The sequence below is a fragment of the Lissotriton helveticus genome, chromosome 9 (genome assembly GCF_964261635.1).
Source record: "Lissotriton helveticus chromosome 9, aLisHel1.1, whole genome shotgun sequence".
Classification (NCBI taxonomy): domain Eukaryota; kingdom Metazoa; phylum Chordata; class Amphibia; order Caudata; family Salamandridae; genus Lissotriton; species Lissotriton helveticus.
Window position 1 is genome coordinate 31,304,875 of NC_136070.1, and position 12,845 is coordinate 31,317,719.

The following is a 12,845-nucleotide window of genomic DNA, read 5'->3' on the forward strand; positions in this document are numbered from 1 at the left end:
AAACACCTGAAGGAGCCACTTCACATTCTTATCACTTCTTGAATTCGGCAAGAAGTTGAAGACCTGGCTTTTCAAATAGCCCCACTAGGCCCAGGATTGGCTAGCTCACACGTGCTCAGGATATCCTCCAAGGTGATTGTGCATGCTACAAATCTACACAACAATTAAAAGAATGTGGCGAGGATACCCATTATCGATCCAAGTTCAGTAAATTAGATCTAACTTCAAAATCTGACATATATCCCAGGGAATGTAAAGTATCCCTGCTAGCGGGCAATATATTGGTGATCATGCCATATCCTGAACAGCCAATGCATATTTCAGAAAATGGCATGTCTGGAGTGTCCCTTGGACTAATGAAGAGAAATGCAAACTCAAAGAGAATCCTGATTTCTAACGAGAAGAGAGATATCCCTCCTTGGTCATTCAAATAGTACAAGGGGCAAGTCTTGTTCGTAAGGACTGGTAGCTGCTTCCACTAGCTGTGAGAAAGGAATACGTTCAGCAACAGACTTTTAGCCTCCAATTCCAACAGACTAATATGGAGTTGGCAATTATTTTACAGCCACTCTACTCTGAACAATAGAGGACCCAAGTGCACTCCACATCGCGCAAAGAGACATCCATCCCCAAGGTGATCTGTGGCCAAGAGGTATAGAGAGACTGTACAGTCTGTTCATGTGAATGCTAGACAGTAACACTCTCTTGCATCTTAACCAACTAAGAACTGCATTTCTTCTTGACCTAGTAACCTTTTCCATAAAACATCTCAAGAAACAGTAAAGTTGTCACAGGCCCAACTAGACTAATTTGAAGGGGACGAGACTAGTGGACTCTAATGAAGAACGTCCCCTACGACGGGGAATGGGCGCAGTATGAAGAGTTTGGTTTAACACAAGGCTCCGCCTAAGCCTGGACTCAGACCTATGCAGGACTCCTAGGGGACGTTATTGGAACAAGGGTGGGGATGGCTGGTTGAGTAGTGGTTACATTTGGTAATGAGAATGCATTTTATCATCATAAAAGCAAATGTTTTGAAAACAAAAGCATGGTGCTAGGTGAGGGTGACGCTTGAGAGAGAGACCAGGTCCTTTTCGTCAGATCCAGCGTCTCCACTTTCCTTTCAGACATCTTCATCCACTGGTGGTAGTGTCAAGGGACAATGCTGTGCTTTTTGGCACTCAATGTAATGAAAGTGTGCTCATACTGAAGGAAGGGGTTTTGAATATTTATTTTAGAAATTAATGTTATTCCATCTGCGATGCATGGTTCTATACATGGAGTACAGCGTTCCATTAATGTCCAGCTTAAGAGATGCGCGTCTGCCGCAAGCATTCGGAGGGCTCCTGAGCAGGAGCGGGTTGAGCCGGCTCCCACCATGCTGTTCAACACATGGTCAGAGAAGAGTGTGGCTTCCCATCGTTCCCAGTCTGGTCTCTCCACAATCCCGAAGAAACTTTCATGGCCCAGGAAATTCTGACAGTGGACATCTGTGGTCCTATTTCTGTCCAAGTTGAGAGAGCTATACAAGGGTAGAAAAAAAGAGATTTTAGGCTATTTATCGAAGCGTACAAGTCATTTTCACACTGTATTACAAAGTAACTACAAAATAATAGTAACTATATTGTCGATAACTAAAAGGTCCTGAGGAAGCAATATTTTGAAAAATGTATAATCGCAAAAACACATTTGACCGATTAAGTTTCAGATATCTCTTTGAATAATGTATGGGACCACTTAATCTTGAGAATAACAGCTATTTCAAGTTGGACCTCAACAATCACTTTTCTAGAATTTTAAATAAGAGTCGGTTGGGCTCTACAAATACTAAAATATAAATGGGAAACCCACTTGACACCCATTTATCGACGATTCCACCTGTCTGGGATTATACAGTAGTCATTCGAATTCTGAGGCAAAGGAAAGGGGGGCTGTCCTGTACCTCCTAAAAACTATGCTCATTGGTGAATGAGCATAGTACCTGAGCACCTGTTATCATATAGTATTTAAGGTACTGCAAATAACTAATAAAGAATGTAATGGTACTCATTTTATCAGCCTCAGAATGCTTAAGTGTTGGATCAACATTGCTGTAACAACACACTTTACCCAGTCAAATAGAAGTCCTCAAACACTTCTAGGATATACTGCACTGCTAAAGTCCACACAAAAACGACCCACACCCATCTGCTGCACTTTCAAATACAATTTATTCACACCTACCAAGAGCTGTCGTACAGCCACATAACAAAACATTTGGTCACCCACAATCAGACGCAAAACGTCTAGTATCTCTAAGCTCAAGCAACAACAAGCAAGAGAGGCAAGTAATGCTCAGCCACTTCCAAAATCTTTTATATAAATCACAAACACTCGGCTAATTCTAGAGTCTACCAGACAGCCAGATGAAATCAATACTGTATGACGCCTAGGGTCTACAAGACAGCCAGGCACAGACGAAGCTCACTCGCTTTTACACAGCCACAAGCAATGCCCAGTGTCTTGGTGGATCCACCACACAGCCAGACACAAACAAACAGCTGCGTCTAGGATCTCTCATACTACCACAATCAATGCTCAGAGTCTTGGTGGATCCACCACATAGCCAGACACACACAAACAGCTGCTTCTAGGATCTCTCATACAGCCACAAGCAATGCTCAGAGTCTTGGTGGATCCACCACACAGCCAGACACAAACAAACAGCTACTTCTAGGATCTCTCATACAGCCACAAGCAATGCTCAGTGTCTTGGTGGATCCACCACACAGCCAGACACAAACAGCTACTTCTAGGATCTCTCATACAGCCACAAGCAATGCTCAGAGTCTTAGTGAATCCACCACACAGCCAGACACAAACAGCTACTTCTAGGATCTCTCATACAGCCACAAGCAATGCTCAGAGTCTTGGTGGATCCACCACACAGCCAGACACACACAAACAGCTGCTTCTAGGATCTCTCATACAGCCACAAGCAATGCTCAGAGTCTTGGTGGATCCACCACACAGCCAGACACAAACAGCTACTTCTAGGATCTCTCATACAGCCACAAGCAATGCTCAGAGTCTTAGTGAATCCACCACACAACCAGACACAAACAGCTGCTTCTAGGATCTCTCATACAGCCACAAGCAATGCTCAGAGTCTTGGTGGATCCACCACACAGCCAGACACAAACAGCTACTTCTAGGATCTCTCATACAGCCACAAGCAATGCTCAGAGTCTTAGTGAATCCACCACACAACCAGACACAAACAGCTGCTTCTAGGATCTCTCATACAGCCACAAGCAATGCTCAGTGTCTCGGTGGATCTCCCTCACAGCCAGACACACACAAACAGCTGCTTCTAGGATCTCTCATACAGCCACAAGCAATGCTCAGAGTCTTGGTGGATCCACCACACAGCCAGACACACACAAACAGCTGCTTCTAGGATCTCTCATACAGCCACAAGCAATGCTCAGAGTCTTGGTGGATCCACCACACTGCCAGACACACACAAACAGCTGCTTCTAGGATCTCTCATACAGCCACAAGCAATGCTCAGTGTCTCGGTGGATCTCCCTCACAGCCAGACACACACAAACAGCTGCTTCTAGGATCTCTCATACAGCCACAAGCAATGCTCAGAGTCTTGGTGGATCCACCACACAGCCAGACACACACAAACAGCTGCTTCTAGGATCTCTCATACAGCCACAAGCAATGCTCAGAGTCTTGGTGGATCCACCACACAGCCAGACACACACAAACAGCTGCTTCTAGGATCTCTCATACAGCCACAAGCAATGCTCAGAGTCTTGGTGGATCCACCACACAGCCAGACACACACAAACAGCTGCTTCTAGGATCTCTCATACAGCCACAAGCAATGCTCAGTGTCTCGGTGGATCTCCCTCACAGCCAGACACAAACAAACAGCTGCGTCTAGGATCTCTCATACAGCCACAAGCAATGCTCAGAGTCTTGGTGGATCTCCCACACAGCCAGACACAAACATCTAGATCCATTCCTTATTTTGTCTCGATTTACAGGGGCTGAGAGCACGCAGGAGAGTTTAGGTCACTTGTCAGATGTTGCACACGAAACAACTCTTGCAACATCGGGACATAAAAGTAACTCAAGCCCCTTCTGAATGCTTGCTAGTGCCAAAGGATGCAAGCAGATTCAGTTGCCCAGTGGAATGGGTATTTACTAGGACATACATCCAGATGAACAATTTCCCAGAGTCAGAGCTTTCAAGAGCTGACTATGTGACTTCTCCCTTGAGTGGAAATGCTGGTATGGTGCCAGCCCCTGCTTGGCCAACTTGTCTTTGGACTTCATCGTGGACTTATCCAAGAACAACGACTTGGACCAATCAAGAGACCTCAAACTGGACAGACCCTTCTTCTTATGATTGGTACTGTAGAGCGTGGCTTCTTGTTACCAAATGGTTTTCGGATACATTATAGAGAGCATTTGCTTCAGGCATTCAAGTTGTGTTTGAAACCAAGATACCAAAGACAGACCTAGTGCGAGTCAGGACCAACACTGGTTTCCAACAGCTGCAGAATAGCACACACCCTATAGTTTTAGGGAGAGATATCTGTGCAAACTGTCAAAAAGATTGTTTTTGGGAGGGGGAATCAGTAAAAGTTAGAAAGTATGCTTGGGGTCCACACTGAACAACGTAAACAAATAGGACTGACATCAGGGGGTAGGGTGGAGCCTATGTATGGTTTTGTGTCATCACTTCCGGAGATGAGTCGGTGTCCATTGGTGCCACTTGCTTGCGTGCTGGAGCTATTACCGAAGGTTTCTGGGGCCAGACTTGCGCTTTGGAGGTTTCAAAAGGTGAGAAATCTGCACTTAGAAGGTTCTAGAAGATCCTTGCTTCCAGTTTTAACTAGCTCTGTTCCGGCTTGAATCAATTATATAAAGCTTTAAACTGTAATGCAAAGCTGATTTCATGAACCAGCTGTGTAAGTACGATTACACAAACATCTGTTGGTGTATATGGGCTACTAGGTCCACCACTGGGTGTGTGAAGACCTGGGAGGCAGTTGAGAGGTCGAATGGGTGAACCACATCTCAGAAATATTTATCATTTACAACAAATCTGAGTTGTTTCTTGAGGCAACATCTGATAGACATGTATTGTATGTGTTAGAAGACACCAGACAGCCTTCTTCTTGTAGGGACTACATATTATGCTGCTGATTTACTATTTATGAATTTGTTAAAAAAATCAGAGTTCTAAAGTGTGACTTAAACCTTAACTCTTTTTGGGACTTAGGATATATTTTAAGTAAGGAGCCTAGAGTTATTCATTCTGTTTGAGTAATCTATTCTCCATTTCTGGGGAAGGGCATCTACTTTCCATCAAGATGGTTGTTTGGGAAATGGTCGCTGATCAATCCCCATGCATGAAGGTGAAGAATGGGAAGGCCTGGGTAGAGAACCCGATCCTGAGCCTCCGGGAGGGGCAGCCTGATTGGAGGACATATGCTCAAGTCTCAAGTTTTGGATACCATACTCGCCGTGACCAATCCGTAGTCACTATAATGACTTGGGCCCATGTCAGTCCTGATCTTCTTGAGAACTCTGGGCAGGAGTAGTATCGAGGAAAGGCAAACTGGAGTCCTGAGTTGCACTTTAGGTAGAACACAGCTTGGGAAATCCAACCCGCAGATATGCGGACATTGCATGTTCTCGCCATTGGCAAACAGATTGAGCCAGATTTTCCCCATTTACATAAGAAAAAAGTGAGCCACCAGCGGCTGTAACTGCCACTCATGGTCTGCTAGGCGCCAGTGGCTGAGCTAATCCACCCTGGCATGCAATCAGCCTGCCAATTGGTTCATCACCAGGCAGATTCCTTGGCAGTCCAGCCAGCTGCAGAGGCGCAATGCCTCCTGGCACGGGCCCTGTGATCCCACCCTGCCCTGTTTGTTGCAGTAGCACATGGCAGTGGTGTTGTCCTTGAGCACCTGTACAAGCCCCTCCTTGATGACGAAGGAAGGCTTTCATTGCCAAGCAGATAGTCCTCAGCTCCAGAAGGTTGATATGGAGCTGGGATGTAGCCAGCGACCAGAGGCCTCTGATCTCCACCTCGTTCTAGTGGTTACCCCAGCCCAGAAGCAATGTATCGTCCACCACTGACAGCTCTCGGTGGAGAAGGGAGAGGGTTGTGCCACTAACCCAAGCGCGGTCCTGTCACCACCACTGCAGATCTTTCGCAGTCTCCTTTGAAAGCTGGACCAGGTCAGAGAGGTTCCCTTGGTGTTGGGTCCACTAGGACTTCAGAGCCCACTGCAGAGCCCGCCTATGCTACCTGGCATGCTTGACCAGCTGGATGCAGAAGGCCATCAGTCACATCAGTTTCAAAGTCAACCTTACTGAAATCCAGGACCGAGACTGGAAGTTCAGGACCATAGCTTGAATGTCCTGGACTCTTTATCCAGGGAAAAAAGGAATGAAACTAAAAAGTTTCCAGAATGGCTGGGATTAAGGAAATCATCTGAGAAGTCTGTTGTGACTTTGGCATGTTTATAGTGAACCCCAAAGATCACAGAAGGTTCCCTGTAGTCTACAGCTTGTTGACGATTTCCTGGGGCGAACCTGTCTTTAACAGACAGTCGGCGAAGTAGGGGAGGACTGGCACCCCTGATCTCCAAAGGTGTGCTGCCACCACCGCCATCACTTTCATGAACAATCGAGGGGCGCTGGTGAGACCAAAGGAGAACACAGCGATATGAAAATGCTCCTATCCCACCACAAACTGCAGGTAGTGCCGATAGGCAGTCAGAATGGGAATATGGAAATAGGCATCCTGCTGGTCCAATGCCACCATCCAATCTCCAAGGTCGAGAGCAGACAAGACCTGGGCCAGGGTGAGCATTTTAATATCTCCTTCTAGAGGAAGGCATTGATGGGACCCAGGTCTAGTATAGGGCGGATGCCTCAGCCCTTTTTGGCCACTAGAAAGTAGCTGGAATAGCAACCACATCCTACTTCTGACGCATGCACGCTCTCAATAGCTCCTTTGGCCAAAAGGGCTTGCACTTCCAGATGCAAAATGGAGAGATGGTCCACTGTCAGTTATTGGTCAGACTGTGGAAGGTGCGGCGGGGAGAAAGGAATGGTAATGCCCTTTGCAAACAACTTGTAGGGCCCACTTGTCTGATGTTATTACTTGTCAACCTGGATAGAACAGGTGGTCTGCCTGTGGCCCTGTAAGGGAACACTAAAGAGGTTTGACTGGCGGGCTGCAAGGATTGGGGGAGGTGTGCACTGGGTGGCACGCTGCCCTTGGCCGCATGGCCGGTGGGTAAAACTGCTGCATTCCCAGTGAGGGCTGGACAGGCTCTGCCAAAGCCATGTAAGGAACGGCGAAGTTGGCGTGGTTGGCAAGGAGGGGAGGAAGGGCCCACAGAGTGAGCAGTGGCCCTACTCTCTTTGAAACCTTTGAGGGTGGAGTCCGCTTTGTCCCCGAACAGGCAAGTGCCATCAAAGGGCATGTCCATCAGGGAGGAGTGGCCTTCGCCAGAGAACCCAGTCAAGCTCAGCCACGCATGGTGGTGTATGGCAAAGCTGGTGCCTATGCCCACCCGGTGAAGTCGGTGGTGTACAAGCCACAACAAATTGTAAATTTGGTCGCGCGCACCCATCTTGAAACCCCTGTGACAGTAGAGGGCAATGGTCTTCTGGAACACCAAGGAGGACTTGTGCCACCGAATTCCAAACGGAGGGAGAGGAACGGCCCAACAAACAGGAGACGTTAGTAGGGGGCAGGGCCAAATTGGCAGATAAAAAGAGGCGTTTTCCAAAAGTTTCCACACACTTCCACTACCTGTTAGGGGGAGTGGTAAGAAAAGGGCTTGGATTGGAATGGCTGGTGGGAGCGTGCACCATGAACTTTCTGGTGAAGGGTACTGTGACAGGAAAGCTGGGTCACCAGAAGCTAGGCGATGGCACCTGATGATTTATCTATTGACTGGTGTACCAGAGCAAAGCTTAGCCCAAGTACCCAGAAGGGTGCCCGTCATAGGCTCACTGAAAGGCAGGAGTGTTCAGAGGAAGTCTGGTCCGGCTGCGGGATCTCAATAAGAACATTAGTTTTCACCTGTGAGTGGGAAGTTTGAGATCAAGGATCTGCTAGGCCTCATGGCCTTGTATGTCTGGTTCCTCATTCCAATAAGTAAATCAGGATCTCCAATGTGGATTGCCCTATGCATTACCATTGCATAGAAGGCAGATTTTTCATTGGATGGTCCTGTCTAGCCCTCTAGCCTCCTGCAGGTCCTCAGACCAGTTGTCATCCTGGTAGGGCTGAGCAAACTCATCACCTGGGTCACAATCCTTATCGGAGTCGGTACCAAAGAGAGAGTGCTAAGAATGTTGCCTGTCTTGAGGTAAATTGTGTGCAGGACAGGGCGACAACAAACCTGTCCAGGTCTCCTACGGTACACTTCTATCACAGAGCGCTACTGGGCTAGGCAGGGTGAACAACAAACAGGGCTAGGTCTCCTATGGCATGCCTATACGACTGAATGCCACAGGGATGTCAACAAGTCGTGCATGGCCTCCTTCTATGGCATTCCTCACCAAAATGTAACAGGAAAAACCCAACATCAGGAGCACTCTGTTAATGCCGGGTACCTAATAAATGGGGAAGACACTCTGGCAAGAGTTCCGATGATATTAGAAGTTGTGTCACCTGCTGTATGGTGGCAGACGTCCGATACAGACACCAGCAGATTTCTTTTGATACAGAGATAGATCTCAGGCACAGAGGAAGATCTCAGATAAGAAAGGAGGCTTCAGATACAAAAGCATGTCTCACATAAGGAGGTACATTTCAGGTACAGAACATGGATATAGCGGTATACCTCAGACAAGGAGGTAGACCTCAGGTAAGCAGTGTTGTGGCTATCCTAATGCACTCAACAACTCTTGAGAATGGTTTAATGTCCAGTCTGCAGCCTGAATGCTGAGGCAGAGAAAGGCTTGGACGGCAGCTCCTTACAATGGTTTATCCTCAGTTTAATAAAACAAGTTGCTTTCCCTCGGGGTCAGTTTGAAGCAGCGGTGACATGCTCACGATGTAGTATCTTTGTCGTGGCAAAACAGGCCAATGCAGTACAGAACCCTGTCTGCAAGTACCCTCGGAAAGTCTCACTGCCTACAACTTATGACCACTTTGGGTCTGCCTCGAGTTGTGCATATTCTCCATTACAAGGGCAAGGGGTACAAATCTGGCAAAACCAACCTGAAAAGAACTGAATCTTGCAAACCAATAAATCTCAATGTAGAAAACACTCTCAACAACTTCAAGTCTTAAGCTGGTGAGACAGTGGACACATGGATGAAAACACCCCTAAATTATAAAGCAGCGCGGCCATTCCCAGCAGACGTAAGCCAATGAACATTTAGGATGTGAAGGAACGTGTGGTTGGGTACCATGACATAGGTGCAACAGGGTAGATTTCTCACCCTGGCTTCTGAGACACCAGGGATAGAAACTACCATGGCACTAGCTATATGCCCTGAAGGCATGAAAGGATATGTGATCTCAAACTTCAACTTAATAAAGCTGCGGTATTCATTATGTTTGATCTCATCTGAACGGGTATACTTAAGGAAGGGCACCCTGGTCTCTGCACACTAAGGGAGGACTCGTGCATGGACTAATCGCACACCACATCAGGCTAAACTCTGTCCATAAGCCTCATCGGAAAGGCACCCCAATTTAGTGCTGAAGACAAGGATTGACCATTGGTTCAAGTATGTAAGCAAGACACTCTCTGGACTCTAAGTCTGTTCCAGCACACCACAATACACATCCCGCGTCACACAGTAAAACATGAACAGTTGTGGAATGAGTTACCTGTTTTAGAAACTGAGCGGCATTAAACAGTTCACTGCAGCCATACAAGACATGCTTCCCCTGTTTGGTCTGTAAAATATAAGAGAAGCACAAAGAATGAGGAAGGCAGAATGACAAACACCACAACCCAGAAGAAGAGATGAAAGAGCTTGACAGTCAACACACTGAAGACAATCCTGAAACAAACATGAACTTACTTGCCTGTAACAATACTTCTCGGTCGTGGACGTCTTCCTCTTTTTGCAACCTATATCATACTTTGCACCACTGCAAAGCATCGCGGAGTACTTTTCGAGTTCAATCCTTTTTGGCAAGCGGAAATGTTATAGGAATCTGTTGTGTGCTTCAGCTCTCCACTTTCCAATAGGATTGACGGTTGAGATGAGGTGTTACAACCTCCTAGCCTCTAAGAGTGACCATATGTTGCTGAGTGCACAGAACATGAGTGCCAAGGTGGGAATAAACCCCCCCTACCCTGAATCCCTCATCCAAGCCGGTACTAGCTTGTGTAGGTCTAGTCAAACCCATGTGAGGCTCACAGCCTCCAGCACCCTCAGGCTTGGAGGCACTGGCTTATCAGGATTGCACTGATCTCTCTATGCTGCTATCTGCAAATGCTTGCATCCAATAGGCCGGGGGGGATTATGTGTGGCCAGTCTGGACCCGGTTTCTGCTTTGTTAGAATTAATCAGGTTAATTGTGGCTAATACCACACACAGTGGATATTATTACATACATAGCATCACTGCAACTAGACCAGAATGGATGAAGAATTAAAGGTCCTTTCCACTCAGAAAGCATCTTTCGCGTGGAGGTTTCCTCACAATTGCACATTTTCCCCATTTCCTTTTCTCAAATTCCTCAAAAGCAAATATTAAATATTAACATGTTTTATTTTCCCTACAGATGTCCTTGGCAGAGTTCCTGGGCTTTCCTGGGGTGTGCGAGAATGTGCTGACAGGCACCAGGGGTCCTGGGGTAAAGTCAGAGCCTGCAGCAGGCTTTGGCATCGACCGGCCATTAGCATTCTCCATACACATTGAAGGGAAACAGAAGATGCCATAATAATACATTCAAAACATGTTTGGCAGAATCTAATGTACACAAAGAAAAAGCTTATTCACCTCTGGCAACAATATTTGCTGGTGGACACAGATTAATCTTGCAGATTCCTCACCTCATGAATATCCTACCAGGCACCAAAGTAGTCTGGACAACTTCCTCAGCAGTAGCTTTTCCAGGCCAACAGATGTCGTGATTCCACCCACAGGTGTGACTACATCTTAGTGTATTATTACTCGCCAACTGTTGAGCTGACATCAGTTCCGGGTACTTCTTCCGCACCCTATTAAGGTATGCGAGATGAACCAAGAAAGTACCAGCAACAACAAAAATATATCATACGTTTGCATGTGTTTGAATCTTACAATTCAGGGCACAGACCGTGCATCACTGGACCTCCAGGAGGCCTACTTTCATCTTTTGATTCTCCTCGCCCCAAAATGCTACTCAAGGTTCACTGTGGGGGTCTGAACACTTCCAGTTTGCGGTGCTCCCGTTCAGACTGGCGACAACTCCATGCATCTTTCCTAAGGTGCTGATGGTTGTGGAATCCATGCTGCGGAGATGAGGAGTCCCTGTATGACTGGCTGGTGAAAGTGCATTATTCCAAAGCTGGTCCATGAACAGGGGACGATGACTCTCCTCCGTTATGCAAACTTTCCCATCAGTGTCCAGAAGTCTCACCTCATTCCCACACACAGGCTGACCTTTATTGGCTGGTGCTCCACACACCCCTGATGAAGGTCTTTCCTCCTTCTCAGAGGATCGCGGGTATTTGGGCGATGATATCAATGTGGCTGACTCAAGCTCGAATCCTGTTCCTCCAAGACTTGCGTCTGCTAGGCCGCATGGACTCGTATGTCTGGTTCCTCATACCAGTCAGTCCATCAGGATCCGCACTGGTGGATGGACTTTGATAAACTTCTGAAGGGTCGTCCATGGAGCCCTTTACATGCTCAGACCGATGTGGTCATGGATGCCTCCTTGCTAGGTGGGGGACACATCTGGGCAACTGCGCATGGCCTTTAGTCCGTGTCAGAGTTGTGCCTTCACATAGGCGTGCTCGAGCTGTAGGCAATCCATCTTGTCCTGAAGGCCTTTTGTGTTACATCTCTGGGGCAACATCTAAATTCTGCTGGGGAACATCACTAGCATCCATTATAAGAACAAACAGGGTGATGTGGGGACGCAGACCCTGTGTTGGGAGTCAGTCCGTATGTGGTCAAGGGTTCATCGACAGGAGGTCTTCCCAGTAACGGCCCATCTCGCAGGCTTCCTCACTGTGAGAACGAATGTCCTCAGTTGTCTTTACCTGGAAGACAACAAATGGAAGTAACACCCTGAAGTGATGGAGGCAGTCGGCTCCCTATTGGAGTTTCCATTTGTGTATCTCTTGAGCAAAGCCCGGAACAAGATGCACCCCCAGTTGTGTGCTATACAGGTCCTGCTGGATGGCCAGGAGGATCGAGAGCAGTGGATCCTGATCAGCCCTGATTAGGCAAGGAGGATCCGGCAGTCAGCATTTGGTCACCTCTTCCTCTACCACACAGGGGACATGCGCTCACAGCAGGATGTTCAGGTCGTTCACCCCAATACAATGTCCCTGCAGCTGCACAGGTGGAGCGAGAGGTACCAGCTGGAGTCCTTGGACTTCCTCATGAGGTTGATGAAGTCATCTTAGCTGCTAGGAAACCTATTCCTGCTGGGTGCTGGAACACATTTGTTTGATGGTGTGTGCAGAGGCCCTACATCCTTTCAAATGACATTGATTCTTGTGTCCAGTGATTTGCGGGAGCTCTTGTACAGCAAGCTCTGGCAATAGCTACAGTTGCGGCCTATTAGGCTGTCCTATTCACCTTCATATGTCTCCTTGACCAGATATCTTTGTTTAGATTGCCACTAGTGG

At 47.3% G+C, this 12,845-nt stretch overlaps 1 protein-coding gene across 1 annotated transcript in view; it reads right to left on the reverse strand.

Moving 5' to 3' along the window:
* Window positions 1-1,212: 1,212 nt before the first annotated feature.
* The window catches only part of SCFD1 (sec1 family domain containing 1), a 459,613-nt gene continuing 447,980 nt past the window's right edge, over window positions 1,213-12,845 (reverse strand). The window contains exons 24-25 of the mRNA XM_078659415.1: window positions 9,878-9,946; window positions 1,213-1,522 (exon numbers count right to left, since the gene is read on the reverse strand). Of these exons, the coding sequence (XP_078515541.1) occupies window positions 1,499-1,522; window positions 9,878-9,946 (93 nt within the window). The 3' untranslated portion in view covers window positions 1,213-1,498. The remainder of the gene's footprint in view (window positions 1,523-9,877; window positions 9,947-12,845) is intronic.